This window comes from Manacus candei, unplaced genomic scaffold, assembly GCF_025592945.1.
Source record: "Manacus candei isolate 608988 ecotype Guabito, Panama unplaced genomic scaffold, ASM2559294v1 h1tg000054l, whole genome shotgun sequence".
In the NCBI taxonomy this organism is placed as follows: domain Eukaryota; kingdom Metazoa; phylum Chordata; class Aves; order Passeriformes; family Pipridae; genus Manacus; species Manacus candei.
Window position 1 is genome coordinate 764,022 of NW_026138102.1, and position 18,408 is coordinate 782,429.

The 18,408-nt window shown below is 40.3% G+C and overlaps 1 protein-coding gene across 18 annotated transcripts in view; it reads right to left on the minus strand.

The window, feature by feature from the left end:
* Nucleotides 1-18,408, minus strand: part of PTK2 (protein tyrosine kinase 2) — a 190,770-nt gene that overhangs the window by 15,603 nt on the left and 156,759 nt on the right. For 16 of the 18 annotated variants that reach the window (XM_051802056.1, XM_051802045.1, XM_051802044.1 and 13 more), the window contains 9 exons: nucleotides 17,762-17,862; nucleotides 16,365-16,480; nucleotides 14,171-14,271; nucleotides 13,185-13,274; nucleotides 11,682-11,886; nucleotides 5,505-5,616; nucleotides 3,047-3,133; nucleotides 1,705-1,842; nucleotides 233-364 (listed from right to left, as the gene is read on the minus strand). In XM_051802056.1, coding sequence (XP_051658016.1) covers nucleotides 233-364; nucleotides 1,705-1,842; nucleotides 3,047-3,133; nucleotides 5,505-5,616; nucleotides 11,682-11,886; nucleotides 13,185-13,274; nucleotides 14,171-14,271; nucleotides 16,365-16,480; nucleotides 17,762-17,862 — 1,082 coding nt within the window. Of the gene's footprint in view, nucleotides 1-232; nucleotides 365-1,704; nucleotides 1,843-3,046; nucleotides 3,134-5,504; nucleotides 5,617-6,265; nucleotides 11,659-11,681; nucleotides 11,887-13,184; nucleotides 13,275-14,170; nucleotides 14,272-16,364; nucleotides 16,481-17,761; nucleotides 17,863-18,408 lie in introns of those variants that run through there. The other 2 variants (XM_051802060.1, XM_051802059.1) reach the window with 2 other exon arrangements.

The following is an 18,408-nucleotide window of genomic DNA, read 5'->3' on the forward strand; positions in this document are numbered from 1 at the left end:
CCACACATAAACACTCAACTGGATATAATGAGATTCACCAAAGGTCACAGATGTTCAAGATATCTGCAATAGAGGACTCACTAGCTGAACGCTTAATTCAAACCCACATTTAGTAGTGACTCCTGCGTTCAGTAAATTTTCTCATTTCACAGAAATGACAACATTTAGCAAGCTGCAATAAAAAAGAAAACAATTAGAAGGAATTAAGAAGCACTCTGAAAGAAAGGATTACCAGGAATCGTTCCTCTTTCTCCAGCCAGCGCTGATCTTCCTCCATCTCTTGTTGCTGTCGTATCAACCTCTCCTCCATGAGGTGTGTGGGGAGAACTTGGCTCATCCCTCGTATGTCCATAGTGCCCGAATCCTACAATCCAGGGTTAAGTTTATTCAGTCTCACAACTTAAAATTTGTATAAACAGCTGCAAGAACTTATAGCTTATAAAAGAACAGATTTTTAGAAGCCCAATGTGCAACAGCAGCCAAACAGAGTTCCTCGAACTCCTCATAAACTGAAGCAGAGCAGCAGAAGAAACTCTTTCCAACTGCAAACATTTTATCTGCCTCGGTCCTAAGTCACTGCAAACAAACAGATTTGAAAGATTCTGTTCTGGTTTTCAGCAACATTGTTGCTTCTTATTGCACTTCATTTGAGTTGGACAACAAAACCAGATTTATCAATTTTGTTTTCTTGGTTTGAGCAATAATGTAACCATCCAGTTGTTAGAAGCTGCAAGATAAGTTGGGTTTTTTTTACTCAAAATAAATATGCTGTTCAATGTTAGCCAACACTTGCAAAGCATGTCACAAAAACATTTTTTAATGAATTTTTGAGCAAATATTTATGCCTGCCTTAAGCTTACAAATACTCCACATACCATATCCCAATGTTGCCTGGAAATCATTAGCAAATAGTGTATAAATTAGTGTTTTTAAAAAAACCAAGGGGAATTTGGTAACAAACAGGTAAGTCTCAGCTATCACTTAAATGTTTATCAGAAGAACAGGGAATAGAGCTGGTTAGAGAAGGAATGGATTTAAGACAGAAGCTTGCATAAAGTGAATCTCTGTGGAAGGAAAAAAATGGAATGCAAATGTATTTAACACTGGAGAAAGGAAAAGAAATGACAGAAGGTTAAAAAGGGAATTAATTTGATGTTCCTTTCAGCAGCTCCGTGACATCACAAGGGGCTGAAGAGCATCCAAAAGGAATAAAACTCAGGAAGAAGAGCTTTGCAGACTATTTCATTTTCTGTTCTGGATAAGTTACAGAGAAGCCTCAGATCCTTCATCTGAGCTGGGTATCTCCCACGAGGGGTATTTTTACACAGTAATGATATTATGTATTTTACGTGAAACGTTCCCATCTCTATCAACAGCACTAAGTTCCAGTAAAGCCTTCTTTTAACTAACCCCAAATATTTGCTATCAGTCAGTTAAGATAATAAGTAGTAACAACAAGTAACAATCAAGAATTTGTGTTGACACTTCATGCCCAGCCTCACACAGAAGGATTTGTTTCAAAAGGAACAGAATTCAGTCCTGACTCCCAGCCCACCGAAGTGAGGCAATTTTAAAAAGCACCAGAGAAACACTTAAGTTTCCTACAACAGATCTACCTAAATAATAACAGTAATATAATTTGTAATAATAAAAATTGTGTTTAACTGTAAAGAACACAAAACCAGACGTGCCAGTTCACAATACCTCCATGTTTGGTTGCCACACTGATATTTCCTGAGGCCGATGGTTCCAGGAATCTGCTTGATCCAAGAGAGAAGCTTGCCCAGGATAAATGCTGCCTGCCATGGCTGGTATCCCATGAGAACCAGGGTAGCCAGACACCTTTGGGGGGGGCAAAAAAACCCCACACAAAGAAAAACAAGAAAAAAGGGAGATATTAATAAGACCTGTGCTTCCCCATAATTAGTAGCTACGTCCCCCCCCCGACAGTAAAAATGAAAGCACAGAAATGACTCAATTCAGTCGCTGAGAGGGAAGAGGGGAAGCAACATCAGAAGAAGGAAGCTGAGCCAAAACATGACAAAACCCCTCTTTTTTTAGTCTTTGATGATGCCTATCTATTTTAGAATACCTATATATATATATTATTATATAGAAATATAACTTTTGGGGATAACTAAAACTATTTGAGGGTGCCTATCAAACCAGGAGCATTAAAGTGTGTTCTAAGCTCTTCAGTCAAGAAGATCAAAGTCCTCTGAGGACAAAACTAAATAGTCCTCTGAGAACAAAACTAAATCTATAGATACATATGTAAGAGCTACACACGCAGAGCTCATGTTCCAGTTAATAGGAGCCTGCAAACATCACCCTACAGAGCCCCATAAAAATGTACCTCCTGCTGTATGTTACAGGCTTAAGACTTGAGTGACACCATGTAATTAGTGTGCTTAACTGCATGGCCTGGGAAGTTCTCCACAGGAAAATCCAAGTCGTTTTAATGAGCCTGAAGTACTTATTAAACCAAGGAAAACCTCCCCCTCTCCATGAAAAAAACCCTTGACCGAGATGCCTGTAAACAGTTGTAGCCTTGAACTAACCTAAAATTGACTCAAAGTCCTTTAATGAAAAACTTTTGCTTTAAATTTCTTCAGCAGTGTTAGGAAGAAAAGCAAAACCTCTGAGGATACAAAAGGTAGAGCAGCTATCAGGCAACAGAAAATAAAATATGAATGATCCCAAGGAAAGTCCCCCACTTTATAAGGCAAGTAATTTCATAGCTCAGCACAAATGTTAACATGAACACCACATTCCTTCAATAAATATGGAAATGGCTGATGTGTTTTACTGCAGTTTCAGGAATCTGAACACCACATCAGATATGGAAATATCTGCCATCTGGAGTAAACCTACTAGGCTCAGTTTGTGTTGTTTTTTTTTTTCTGATGCAAAACAAAACTCATTGAACAGAACTGGATTAAAATAAACCACATAAGAAGTGAATCAATCCCACCAGCTGCAACTGAGATAGAAAGCCCCATTTGAAAAAAAAACCAAAAAACGTTCACAGGATTAAATGTAGTACCTGGTAATGATTTGGCTGTACCATATGCTGTGGACTTGGATAAAACCCTTCACTGGATCTGGGACTGGGGTAACCAGGTCTACTGGGCTGCAAACATAAAGGAATTTTTGGAGTCTTTAGAAACAGAAAACTAAAACCAGAAAATTACTTTTCAGTGAGACAAACATTTACAGGTGGTGATCCCAAAAACAAACTCAAAAAATCCCCCCTAAAATAGATTTTCTACAACTACTACCACTTTTTTAAAACAACTGAAATTAAGTTTTCCTCCATTTTTGCCTGGAAATTGATGCAGCTCAATTGTTTGCTTGGTACATCGATAAATAATGCTTGCTCTGTGAATTCTTTGTTCATTTAATTGCTTGCACCAAGTGACCTGCTCTGTGCTGTTCAGAGAGGACATCAGCTAAGAACATAATTCTTAAACCCAAGTTTCCAGGTGCAAATAGAGCATTGTTTCCAAATTTTGCTGTTAATTTGTGGCTTTTGTGACTGTTCCCAAAAGTAAATTCTTTTGCTTCAGTCAGAATAACACAAACCAAACTGGTTTGTTTACCATGATTATATCCATGTGGTTTTCTGAGGTATAAAGTTAGTTCTGATAGTTAACTTCTCTGTAACTAATTGCCTCAACCAGGAAGGTGCTTTTGATCAGATTCGGAACCTCCAAAGGTATATTTGAGGTTTGTTTGGGTGTTTTTTTTTTTGATAAGGAACAGTGCTGCTAGTTGTTTCATGAGGAGAATCAAACAAAGAGGGGGAAAAAAACCCCAAACCTCATCATTCTGCAAAGGGCTCCTTCAGACCACATTACTTTGATGTTGTAGAATTTATCATTACTTTATGAAAAAAGTCATTATCATTCTGGAGCAGGATGTTTTCTGTCTCAGGTTTCTAACAGAAATATCACTGTGAGATAAAAGCAATTTCATAGTATGGACTGTGATAGCTGTGAATTATTTGAGAACGTGTGCAAGGCTACGAATAAAATAGAGTTTAAGACCTATAACAACATAAAACTTTTATAATGAATCTTGGGAAGAAGAAAAAAAATTAGTTGTCAGCATTAGAAGATTAATAATAATTAAGAAGACACTTAAAAAATCTCCTTTCTAGAGAATTCAACTTGTTCCAATGCCATTATTATGCACATCCATATTTCACACAAAAATAGCGTATAAAAAACATAACCAACACCTGCATTACAAACACAGTGAGGACACAGTGACCCCCTCAAAAGAGACATGCAGTGGCAGAATTAACTGCAGTTTTGACACTTCTTTGGTCCAGTGTTTCTATATATCACACACAAAGCTCCAACGATTATAATTTCACATATAGTGCAGCTCACATATTACATTGGTAAAGGGAACTTATTCTACCTGGATTAGCCCCAAAGCTTCAAGACTAAACAAATTCTTCAAACAAGGCTGTAATAATCAAGCAGCATATTGTTCCAATTTGTGGAACAATTTATCTGCTTCTGTAACTTGGAACATTGTCTATTTAGATAAACACTAAATCCTGCTAATTCATCTCAGATGTCTGAACAGGTCTGAAATGAAAGCAACAATTTCACTGCCCTTATTCCTGGGGTGTCACAAAGTTATCAAAATGCAGAACTAAGCAACAACCAGGCAACAACCTGGATATGGGGAAACAAAAGAAAATAAAAATAAGTTGCCTTCCTGTGAGTGTTGGGGAGTGTGTGCAGCAGAAGGTCCTGGAATCATTATCAGTTCCAGAGCCTGTGTATAAAGCTCCAGGAATTCACCACAAACTGATCATGACACAGACAATATTCCACATTACAGTGGTGACTGCACAGAATTAAATTCTTCAAAATACAGGCTCGAGCCTTCAAAATAATTGGCAAAAATAACTCTGAGGAGAAGCAGACAAGTCACTGAGAGGGGAGAGCGCTCAGGAACTGGTGGGGTTGGACTCCCACAGCTGCATAACACATCAGTGACATCCAACCAGGACAGTAATGAAACATAACGAAGTGGAAACTAAACCACATAAGTTCCTTGGCAGCAAACCCCTAATTTTTCTGACCAGAAGAAGGAAAATACAATTAGCTGACTTCTATCATTTCACCAATGTGTTATAAATAAACTTCACAGGGGCCCGAGGGCTCACTAGCCAGCGTAGAGTGCTGCAAGAAAGAAAAAAAAAAGAAAAGGCCAGGAAATAATTTTGTGGCAACTATGGTTGCCTTTTACAAATCAAACAACAAGGAATAAAAATCATTAGTGAAATATCATGGCACAGATCAGTTCTAATCACAGCTTAAGCAGAACTGGGTCATTTCAGGATTCACAGATGATGACAAATCTGGCCAGAATGTTGTGGTTTGAACAAACCCATCAGAGGAGGCTTTGAAGAAATAAATGGAATAAAAAGAGGGGTTCTGTTTGTTTTTTTTTAAATACACGTAATTTGCAGTCTTAGCTACCTTGGGAGGAGCTTCATCTGATCCTCCTGAGTCCCAGGATACTGTGACTTGTCGCCTGGATTCCATTCTCATTCGTTCTTCTTGCTGCAGCTTCTCTTCCTCCAGTATTGTACTAAGAAAAACATATCGTAATTAAGTAAAACTCCAGTTCAGCGATGAACAAACCTCTCCCCAGAGCTCCTGCATTTTTCAGACTGATAAACACTACTTAACAAAGTGACTGAGCACAGAAAAACCACCTTCTTTCACATCCACTAGTTCAGTTTCTGAAAACCAGTGTCAGGAAGAAATATTTCTGTAGGATTACTTTTGAAAACAGAAGCAGCATCAAATTTTCAGAAAGCTGTGGTTCATCTTGCACAAAATTGGTTTTGCATAACAGTTCTTTTTATGTACAATTAGACAGAGAAATCCTCAAAGACAATCAATCAAGCACTTACTTGCATGAAAGCTTATTCTTCACAAGAAAATATGCTACTGAACTGCTGCAAAGGTTCAAAACAAATCGAAAATGTTCTTTACTGAAACTCAAGAGCTTCAGATCACTGGGATTTTTTTTTTTTTCCTTTTTGAACAAAGCAATCAAAAACCATTTTAAATACTTCTGCTCTCACGCTTTAGCCCAGCCAGGAACACATTCAGCAAAGCAATTTAGCAAAACAGAAAGATCTGACAGCATTCACTCAGCTTCTAAGCATTCAGGTCAAAAGGCTGCATTTTCACAAAGTACAAGACAGTAGTAAAACCAGTTTGCTACTTACCACTGTTCTGACTATTACAAAGCCTGTTTGAAGCTGAACGTGCTCCTGCTGCCCCCACATCCAGCCTCCTCCCAGCTCTGCTATGTGGCTTATTAATGTTGGATATTTGCCATTTGAAAAATACTCAGAATGAAGCTTTGAAAGAGGGAGCTGCCAATTCCTTGGAGCTGCGCGCTACGGGGACAGTCTGGAGATGTGAGCGGGGCAGATTATTTCCATATCGCCATCCCCAGTGTAAAGATAATTCTGTGAAGGAGCTATTCCCAGCTCCTTTATCACTCAGGAGTTTCCAGAAACAAAGCTAGGTTCTGAGTTTATAATCTCCTGTTCAGTCTGCTAACAACCACCCAGAATTACTCATGCAGGGGATGAGATCAACTCCAGCAATCTATTCTCATCGTGGAACTTTCAGTGCTTATTTCAAGAATAAATTCCTGCTGGAGACGAGAACTTTGCTTTTCCTTACTCAGCCAAAAAAAAAAACCAACCAAACGATGCCACTTCTAAAAAGCAGAGAAGTCATCTCGTCTCACTGCAGCTAAATCAAGTTTATAAGTATTGCTGCAATTTCAATCCATCATTGCTGAAGCAACACAAGAATGTGGAACAAAAACAAAATCAGACAAGTTATTTGCAAAAGTCATCTTACTGGAAATACCACAGAAACAACTACAGCCCAAGAGAGGGAATAAAGAGAGAATCTTTCTATTTTACCTCTCTTTTGCTTCAGAATAAGGAAAATGCAAGATTTCATACTTGAACCCATGAAGAACTAGCAAAACCCCCACTGCTTTAAAGCCAAGTCACACTTCAAATATCCAGCATAAGTTTTTATATAAGAAACCAGCCAACACACATCCACAACCATGAACCACGATTACCATCTTTCAAGGAATACATCCAAATTAAAAAGACCCAAAACAAAACAAACCAGAAAATCTGCCCAGATTAATGAATAAAGCACGAATAAACTATAGATTTTTAACCAAGCTGTTGATACAGCAGTTGCTCTAATCTGAGCAGAAGAACAGACCAGAGTTGGCTACTAGCAGCTGACTAAATTTAGAGGTGGCTTATTGACAATTTGGGGCCACGGGTGGAATATGTCACAGCACAGTCCTGTTCTTCTGTAGAATGGAGTAAAACCCCAATACCCCTCTCTGCCTTGCTATCAAAGCCATTTTATCTGTGATGCCACAGCATTCAACACCATCAACTTAAACCCCTATCACTGGAAATTACAAACTTCTATTGAAGTGACCTGGTTTTCTTAACAGGGGCTCAGCTTTCTGCCTTACAACCCCAACTCATCCCACCCTGCTCTCCCGTCGCCTGTACCAACGGGAGGTTCTTTCCCAGCAGCCCAGAGGTCTCAGGCTGAAACTGTACTTGGATGCCCTTGATTCTGCTGACAAGAATATAAAGTAGAAATGCCTCAGAGAAGCATTACTTGAAAAAAACCACAAAGAATATAAATGACTCACAGAAAGGTCTTTGTTTTCACAAAGGGGAGACCGATCCGTGCATGGAGTCAGAGTGTGCCAAGAGATATTTTTGACGTTTCCTCAGTGCAGCTGCTCAAGTTCTCTGAACAGTTTATTAGAATATGCAGAAGGTCAGGAAAAGTCAGATCTAGGCATATTTTCCCAAACTGCACATATTTTTAGCAGCAACGAGGAGCAAGCAGAGAATTCCATCCCTATGGTTTCCCTAGCAAACCCTGAGGTAGAACAGACAAACTCAGCTCAGCTTCTGAGCGAGGTGAGGGCTGATGAAAAATCCCAATTATTACAAGTCCATATAATTGATAAACTTATTTAATTTACAAAGGACTTTTTACAGAAATTGGCCTGTGACTGAAAAGGAAACACTTACTGGGAGCCTGAGTGTAGGAATATTTTAAATACTGAACTGTATCCTCACATTCCAAAAGGCCCAGCAGCACCAGTGTGATGTGGGAATCTACAGTAAGTGCTGACCCCAAAAAAGCTGCTTCTTCCTTTCTCTCTGTGATCTCCAGCCACCAGAAATGCCACATTGGATGCAGATGAACGTATTTTCACATCCTGTTCTAATATGAAAGCACTTGTATATTAATTACACGTTATTCCTAATGGTCACCATCAAGGAGCAATAATGAAGCATTTTGCAGCCTCCAACATGTATTTCAAGTATGTGCTATAGTATTTTTTTGTCAGGATGCCACAAAAGAAGAGGATTCAAACCACCCTCACCCTTCCCGGTTTTTTTTCCTTTTATTTATAAGCAACGTTTCAAGATCTACATCAAATGCAGTGACAAAAAGGTTCAAGTTAAGTTCTCAGCAGCTAATTATCTCATTGTTGATATAAAACCAGACCTTAAAAGCATAGAATCAGTCTTTTTTTTCCCAGCTGTATTCAATGTGAACTGCAGCCCAAGGATGCCAGTGGGGTCATGCACTCTGTTAAAACCTGTGACCAACAACTTCAGCAATGACACAACTGCTGTTTATTTTGTGATTTGTAGCAGGAAGGATTAGTGAGAGGTACTTTAAACAAAATTCATTCCATGATTCAGTGCAAATGTCATAAAATTACATTAATTTGAAAGCTCAAAATTAAGATCCTTTTATATTATTTAACACGTAGTGCAAGACAAAAAATCTGTTCTACACAAAACCAGCAAGGTGACATGATTCCCAATTAAAAATATCTCATATTCTAACTCTGACCAAGTCAGTGAGAGTCACAGGAGAGCAGGATTGCACCTCACTGTCCTGACCTAATCTGACTTTTAACCCCTCCCCACCACTTGAAAAAGGGACTTGGAATCCAAGGAGGAATTAAATTTGGAAATCCATAACCCACCCATTTGTTTCTGTGTTTGCTGGGAAGACTGACTCAACCCTGTCCACTTAAGACAGATCAAATGCTATAAAAATTACTACCCTAATACCACTACATAAATTCATATGTAATAACAAATAACAGTGTATAAATTGTACAGAAATCAGCACCTTTGCATTGCACAATCAGCTGCAAATACAGTTTGTGCAAAGCAGCTGTTACTATGAAACGGGGAAAGCACCAAATAACAGAGACCACATGAAATGCTTATGGTCCCATCAGTGCTATTTCAGATGCAGGAGTTTTTTCCCAAAGCCAGGGACTCTTTTCTCATTAAACCAGAGAGGAATGCTGCAATGCTGGAGCACTGGCTCCAAGCAAACATCCAGTCTGCTCTCAGCTTGAAGAGACTACCCTGGACAGGATCCAGAATGTGCAGCAGCAACACCACAGGGAAAGGCCACCAGGGAAATGGCTTGTTTTTGCAAGTTCATGGGAATCTGAGTTTTGAAACCCAACCTTTCCTAGCTGCCTGAGATTGCCTCATCATCAGGGAATTGGCAACCTTTCCAGCAAGAGGCTAAGTCTGTCTACGAGCAGTGCAAAGCAGCCCCAAGGACAACCGTGCTGCCTAACTTTGGGAAATAAAGGTCACCAGTTTGGAGTGGCAGAAAGCTCTGCTTTGGTGGGAACAGAGTAAAAAATGGATTTTAGGGTTGCAATGGCCCCAGGAGAGAGGCTGTCCTCTAAGCAATGCCTCAAATCTCCCAGTATGAGTAGAGAAGCAAAAACCCCTCCACACTCGGTGTATTTTCCATCTGAGTGAGAGAATGGTTTAGCTTGGAAGGGGCTGCTGGAGGTGTGGAATCCAATCTCCTGGTGAAGCTGGGCTTCATGCACAGTAAGGGCCAGCTCCTCAGAGCCTTTTGCAGTCAAAGTTTGAGAGTCTGCCAGCATGGAAATTCCAGAGTCTTTCTGCATGGCCTGTTTCAGAGCTCACCGATGGGACATATTTTGGTGTGTAACCAAAGGAGACTCTGACTTGTCACATGCCCTGACTGCTGGTTCTGAGGAGAGCCAAGCTCCTGAGCACACTCTGGATTTACTCATCCTCTTACTTTCCCGGTGAGATACTCTCCCTGCTTGGGTTTACACACCACTGCCATCTTCCCAGTAACATTTTTCAGGGCTTCATTCTCACCTGTGCCAACCAGCTTTAAGTTATCAGTACAACCTGACTGCAAATTGACAAGAATCCTATTCTTCCAGAAACAAAACAAAAGAGAAAAATCAAGTGAACTGCCAATTCCCACCTATTCCCCACGCATCATTTCCTTGCAATCCCTACCCAGCCCTGCCATTCCTTCCTTTGTGGTTAACTCCATGCAGTCAAGAGGATAATGGTAAGTTATCTACGATAAGGGAGAAGTGTTCTTCTAGCTCTGTGAATTATAAGTCTACACAGGAGCTCCCAGACTAACAGATGATGAAACTGTATGAAATTTTAAGAAATAGGAAAAAAAACTTAAAGGTATTTAAGTTATCCATATAGCAACTCTGAAACAGCATCATAATTATATTCAAATTGTCCCTTATTTTAACCATCACAGAATTATCTTGAACTATGAACATCCAGTGACAGCAAAGAATGATATTATGAAAATAAAACATGTCACAAAGCACAACTTAGAAACAAGACGTAAAATAAAACTGAAGAACCTGGCACTGAATTAAATAAATCCAAGAGCGGATTGTCAATGTACAACACCTGTGCATTGTTTGAACCCTGTACTGACTCACGCAAAATACACACTCAGCCCTCATAAAATCCGGAAGTCACAACATTTGTGACCCAATTTGGTCACAAATATCAAATCTGTCTGTACGTTATCTCAGTGAGGTTTCAAAGTTTAAACATCGCTCCCACTTTGGGGCTGACGAAACGGAGATACACACAGGAATATATTTATTATTGCAGATTAAACTAAGGTGTGAATTTAGACTGGTCTCCAAGCTGTGTGCTCACATTCACTCCAAGACAAACAAAAGGTAGTCTATATCCTGGTGTACAAAGGGCAAAAGAATTTCTAGTCAGTGATGCTGCATTTATTGCAGGCTTTGTAACTGCCCTGTGACAGCTGTGTCTGTGCAACCACTGTGCTACATGCTGTGAAAATAACTTCCAAGAGCACTCACCTGATGCTTCAGTTATTTAAGAAAAGATACATTTTTACCCCAAATGTGCACAACATGGTTGTCGGGATAATTACTCTAAATTCTTTCTACCTGTCTCCCCAAAGATGGTAGCTAAAGTTATAAACAAATTGCTGGTAAAATGTGAAGTTTTTCTTGGGAGAGAAAGAAGATGATTCATACTTCCAATTATCTGAATTTACTGCCGAATCTAATCTTCTCTAGCAGATAAGGTCCGGTTTTCCAAAAGACTAACAACAACCTGGCCTTCTGAAGATAAAACTTAACACACCATGTCTCGTGTTTTCCACAGAGAGAAAATAGCATAACAGAAGATAAAGCGAAAATAAATATTTCTGAACAAGGAAAACGACCTTTCAGAAGTAAAACCCTACCTGAGTTGTGCTTTAAGTTCAGTAAACCTGGGTCTCCTGCTGGGGTCGTAGGCCCAGCACTTGGTCATAAGGCTGTAGAGGGTGGGAGGGCAGTTTGGAGGCATTGGGAGCCGCTCACCGTTCTCGATCCGCCCAATCACATCATTGTTCTTCACTCCCTGGAAGGGTTTTACCCCGTGCATGAGGATCTCCCACATACACACACCTGAGAAATACACACAAAGCAACGTTTTCCCCACTGCCAGCAAACGACAAGACCTGTTAAAGAAAGAAACAACCCCCAATTTTGTACTAACACTGCGATTTATTCCGAAGCGTGCAGCCAGGGAATAGGTTTGGACTTACCAGCTGGCAGCAGAGGAGTGATCACTCACACAGCACCAACCTCACCTACTGATGAGGCAGCACGACCCACAGCCTGGCCTCCCACTGCACTGCCTTTTACCTTTACCTGCTCTAAGTCACAGGGGTTGCTCATATTCAAATCTTTCATACGAGGTGGAATGAGCTGTGTTTGCTTTTCCCTTTGGCTCGTTCCAACTGGCCTGTTTCGACAGGTAGGGTGTATTTTCACTTTGAGGGTGTTTTTAACGCTGGCATCCATCCAGATTTTTTTGTGTTGAAACTATGTAATAAACCTCTTTCTACTGAAACAGCATTAAAAGCACAAAGGGAAACGTGGTCTGTTGCTTTAGATTGGCCAAGATTTTACATTAGAATTCATTTCTCTACCTCTGACTGTACTAGAGTTTTCTTCAAACTATTACATACCCCTCAATTAACAACATTCAAATTTTAATTTGTAAAAAGGGTGAACTCTTGCTTGACTTTCCTTGCTCTGATTCCAAGTCTCATCACCTTTGTTCCCTAAAACAGCCTGTGTTCCATCTGCCCAGACCAGTTGTATGAACCAGTTTGAGCACAGGTGATCAGATACATAAAAAAACTCATATATTTAGGAAAAAAGATCAAAGCTTCAGGATATGCCTATTTAGCCTCATTTTTACTCAGTGTCTGATCATACTCTGTAAACTGACAGGAGCTATGAAAGACAAATTAAGTGGGAATCTGGCATTAAAGATCTAGAAACAGGGTATTACATACGATGAGTTATGCATTAAGCAAGGTTTATCACCATAAAACTCAAAATACAAAATAGAAACAAGCAATGACAATGGTATAACACAAAAAAAAAAGAAAAACAAAAGCAAAGCTCCAAAAATCATCTCCTTTTTAACTGTGAAATAATTTCCCTGTACTTTCATTTCTGTCAGCTTCTTACTAGAGGTAAAAAGGCACATGAAACTTCAGGCTTACTGAGTAGAAAAAAAAAATAAAATAAATACAAAGATGGAAAATATGCTGGAAGAAACTGGATTTTCAGAAAGTACAGTAAACATTGTGCCAAATATCTGGAAATTATTCATTTTTAGTAGTTAAAATGGAACACTGAACTTCTCGAACAAGACATTAAAGAATCCCCACCGTGTGGTGTTCACTTACCAAACATCCACACATCACTAGCTGAGGTAAACCGTCGGAAGTTGATTGACTCTGGAGCCATCCATTTGATAGGTAATTTTCCTTTGGAAGCTACAGGGGAGGCAAGAGAGGGCAGGCTGTTATCTCTACTACTGAGCTCAAACACAGATTTTGTTCTCAGGGAAACAATTCATATGCAAACCCCATCTCCAGTGAAGCACTTCAACTATCGATAAATAAAGTTGTTTGGCTTTACCTAAACCAGAAAAAAGAACCAACAAAACCCAAAACAATAATAATCCCCCAAACCTCCCAATAAAGGCCTCAACAACAAACCTTAAAAGCACACCAAGAAATGATCATGTCAAAATTATTTCCCCTCTCAGCAATTAAAAAATGAAATGTAGCTCAGTGAAATGAGACAAATGAAACAAGGAAATATAACGAAGTGTAAGGGGACAGATAAAGCATATTTTTAAATATATAACTGCAACCAGGAATATAATGAAGATGAGATTTATGAATATGTGCTTTAACAATATAAGCCAGCTTTGAAATGCTACTGTTTAGTACCCAACATGCAATCTCTATTCTCCTGCTGCACTTCCCTTCTATCAGGCACTGCGGGACATCTCTCAGCTGCTGGAGGCACTCAAGATCAGTATTCCACCCAAAATGGGGAAAAACGTAGGCTTCAAAGACATTTTTGTACTGAATCTCCCTAGTTCAGTGGCATCTGAAGTCTGCAGCATAACTGACAGCACAGACTCAACATTTATGTGTACCTACATGTGAACCTGATACTTCTTCTAACTGAAATCAGATCTTGTGATCCTTCTCCTTAAGCACATATGTAGGAATTTACTGCCATTATTAAACTGTTGACTAACTTGTCTTTTCATACAAATACAACAGCCAGACCAAGGAAATCTGGTTAATTCCTCAATATTGAGGGAGGCAACTGTGTACTAACTGTCCTGCAAGAAGGACCCAGAGTGTCAACTTACCTTTGTAGTAAGTACTGTCTTCCATGTATCGGGACAAACCAAAGTCACCCAATTTCACACAGTCAGTGGTAGACACCAGCACATTTCTAGCAGCAATATCCCTGCCAAAGAGAGGGAATAGTATTTCTAGTAATTTAAAAGCAAAGTGGTGAAGTACCACCTGAAGAAAATTTACCTCCTGGCCTGCAAAGGTAAGGAAGGGGTTTAAGATCTCAGTCCTGTATGAGGTTTCCTAATAAGGAGCTCAGATTTTGGTGATACCACAGGGATTATGGAAAGACTTTGGAATTTCTGTCTTGCAGTTTCCCAGGTGAGACAACTTCCCTTATGTGTGTCTCTGGACTCTGGATGTCAGCAGAGGTGACTAAGTACTGACAGATTTAGCTTTGAGCAGTGATGTCAGTACAGCAAACTGAGCAGTGCTGCTTTCTCCCACTTCATTGCAGTGTCAGTTGTGTTTTGTGAGTTTATTGCTACAGTTAAAATAAACAGCTACTTGGCTGAAATCATATAATCACTTTGGTTGGAAAAGATCATCAAGTTCAACCATTAAACCAACTCTGCCAATGCCACCACTTAACCATGTCCCCAAGTGCCACATCTACACATTTTTAAATACCTCCAGGGATGGGGAATCAACCACTGCCCTGGGCAGCCTCTCCCAGGATCTGGCAGCCCTTTTAATTAAGAAATTTTCCCTAATATCCGATCTAAACATGCTCTGGTACAGCCTGAAGCTGTTTCCTCTTGTCCTGTCACTTGTTACGCGGGAGAAGAGACCAACCCCCACCTGGCTATGACCTCCTTTCAGGGAGCTGAAGAGGGGATAAGGTCTCCCTGAGCCTCCTTTTCTCCAGGCTAAACATCTCCCAGATCCCTCAGCTGCTCCTCCAGCTGTACTCCAGACCCTTCTTCAGCTCCACTGCCCTTCTCTGGACACACTCCAGCCCCTCAATGTCTTTCTGGTTGTGAGGGACTCAAAACTGAACCCAGGATTTGAGGTGTGGCCTCACCAGTGCCCAGCCCAGAGGGACAATCCCTGCCCTGGTCCTTCTGCCACACTATTGCTGGTACAGCCCAGGTGCCATTGCCCTTCTTGCCCACCTGGGCACATCCTGACTCATGTTCAGCCACTGTTGACCAGCACCCCCAGGTCCTTTTGTGGTTGGATTGTTGTGACCCAAGTGCAGGACTTGGCACTTGGTCTTGCTGAACCTCACACTGTTGGCTGTGGCCCTTTGATCCAGCCTGTCCAGATCTCTCTGCAGAGCCTTCCTGCCTTCCAGCAGATCAACACTCCTGCCCAGCTGGGTGTTGTTTGACTGAGGGTGCCCTTGATCCCCTTGTCCAGATGACTGATAAAGACATTAAACAGGACTGGCCCCAACACTGAGCCCTGGGGAACACCACTGGTGACCAGACCCCAACCGGGTGTGACACCATTCCCCACCACTCTGAGTACAGCCATGCAGCCAGTTCCTAACCCAGCAAAGAATTCACTTGTCCAAGCCATGAGCAGCAAGTTAAAATCCAAGTAGCCATAACAATCGCATGGGTCTGCTATTTAAAATATTTTTAACATAAATATCTATGCATATAGATATATAGGTATTACTTTATATGTAAGTGGTTGCATACACATTATCACAACACATATAGAGTTTGACTGTAAGTATTTAAACACAAATAAACAGCTGAAGTTCAAAATTAATGGTACATCATAAACTGGAGTGCTGTGAACTCTTAATTGCATGCAGTAAGAGGCTGAAGTCAGTCTCTTCTCCCTAGAAAGTTCATGTTCAGATTCAAGGGAATAAAATTCAAAACACACTGCAAAGGAAATTTAGGTTCATTTTCTGGTTAAGCAAGTACTTGTATTTTATAAATATTTTGTTTTCCCTCTTCTTTACTTAAGAAGCCATCTGCCCTTGTTTTGCTTTTCTATATTTGAAAGATTACAGTTGACTCACAGCTTTAAAAAAATACTGTAACCACAAAGCAACAATCAAGTCAAAAACGACTCCAATTAAAATCGGGCACCAGCTCCGAGTCAATCCAGGAGTGGGCCAGCAGGTGTCACCCTTGAAAAGGGTGTCATTCTGGTGGAAGCCTCTGCAAAAATGACATTGCCTAAAATATGAAGTAGTTGCACATGAAAATAGACACGTACACACATGTATGTATGAAATCTTACCTATGTACAAATCTTTTGCTCTCTAAGTAGGCAAGTGCTGTGCTCAGCTGGTAAGCGTAGAGGATCAGAGAGGCCAGGTCCAAGCTGTATTTTCTTACTTGCAAAAACGATCTCAGCTTTTTGCACAAGGAAGGAAGAAACAGAAAGAAATGAGGACCAAAACCAACAAGTTTGAACGAGGCATATCTCAAACTGTAAAGTTTACACGAGTATCGACGGGCATGACTTCCTTCCCTGAAGGCTGGATGAGAAAAGGAAATCACTTCCCATGAATAAAATTAACTCTGGGTTAAATTCAACCAGTTTTTTCCTACATGAAAATGGTTAGCCAAAGAAAAAAAATCCAGTTATTTTGTGCACTACTTTCAGGTTCCTTTTGCAGAACATCTGCTGCTGCTGTTCCACAGTGAAGCCCTCCTGGACTTTTACTGACTCTGCCCTTGAGTACAGCACATGTTTACAGCCTAAATAATTTAAGAACTTAACAGTACCTGGCCAAGCCAAACACTGAGTAGATCAGTATTGTTTTGGAGGCATTATTTTAACCTACATGTGCTAAAACAACTGAATTTAGCAGAGAGTACCAATATAAATGCAGAATATTTATAAGCTATATTCCCAGTATAAGGCAGTTAGCACCTACTGGAAGCTGGCACTTGAATCTCCTTAAAAATTAAAACAGGGCTTTGAAAAGTCATTTGGGCACTGGAAAGGAAATCTGTAATTTTCTGACAGAAAATGACTTCTCCACTACAGGTTTTTTTCTGCCTCCTCTCCTTTTTCTTCTGGACAATGTACTGCAGTTTGATAATTACAATGACAATACACAATGCAGAATGAAATGTCACTGCAGCTCGCATTTTCAGAAACATGAGGCTCAAAGAAAACTAATCGATTATAAAGAGTGAGATTCTAGTTTTGCTTGAACCATTCATCCAAAAAAACAAAATAATGAGGGAAGTCATCTTATCTAGGGCCTCTGCTGCAGAGACTCTACAGAAAAAACCCTAACATATTTCAAGGGAAAATGCAGCGTTACTCAGGAAGAATAAAAGATGTACCACAATTTCACTTCTAGAAGGTATGTTTGCAAATGCTGTTTAAATGATATCATATTATCATCATCTTGACAGAGGTCATGCTCTCACTCTGGAACTGCAATTGAATTCTCTGAAAACTCTTGACTAAATGGCTTTGGAATGAGGTGATGCAGTTCCCTCAGTGGAGGAGGAGGTCAAACGCTGCCACTCCTGTTTCTGAGCCCACAATTCCACAAAGGAGTATGATATCATGTTTGATATCATGTGTTAGTACTGGGAAGTGTTCTTTCGGTCTTCCGTAAAGTGATCTGTGAGCTAACGGAGAGGAGACCAAAGCTGCACGAGGGGTTTCCATACCTCTCCAAGCGTGCAGAGCTCCATGATTATCCAAACTGGGTTCTCTGTAATGACTCCAATGAGCTTCACAATGTGAGGGTGATCGAACTGACGCATTGTTACTGAAAGGAAATGAAAACAATTCGGTGGTTAAGAAGCATTTCGCCTGCGACCGCAAAATATAATCACAGGTCTTGAAACAGCCTGAAACAACTGTTGCAAGCAGTTATGTCTGGTCACTTCATCTGTTGTGGGCAGTGGGAAATGCTGTTTGCTTTATTTGTGCTGTTCTCCACTCACAGAAATGCAAACTGCTGTGGAAGGTGCCAGTCAAGTCAGGGGCTGGCTCTCAGTCCTGGCTGAGCATGACCAAAGTTAATGCCCTGTCAAACCAGTGCATGGCCACTTAACCTGTGCCCTTCTACTGGAAGAGGAGGCAAGACGAAACAGTCTGTATAATTCAATTACTGGAAATAAATGTCTGTCAGTTTATGACATAAACAAAAATCTTATTTAATCATTGTATTCATATCTCATTTTATTTCCCATGGAGTTAATTAACTTTTCAGTCTCAGCAGTGCAGTCACAGTATGCTTTATGCAGTGACATATGAATCACAGAATGGTTTGGGCTGGAAGGGCCCATCAAGATCAACCAGTTCCAACTCC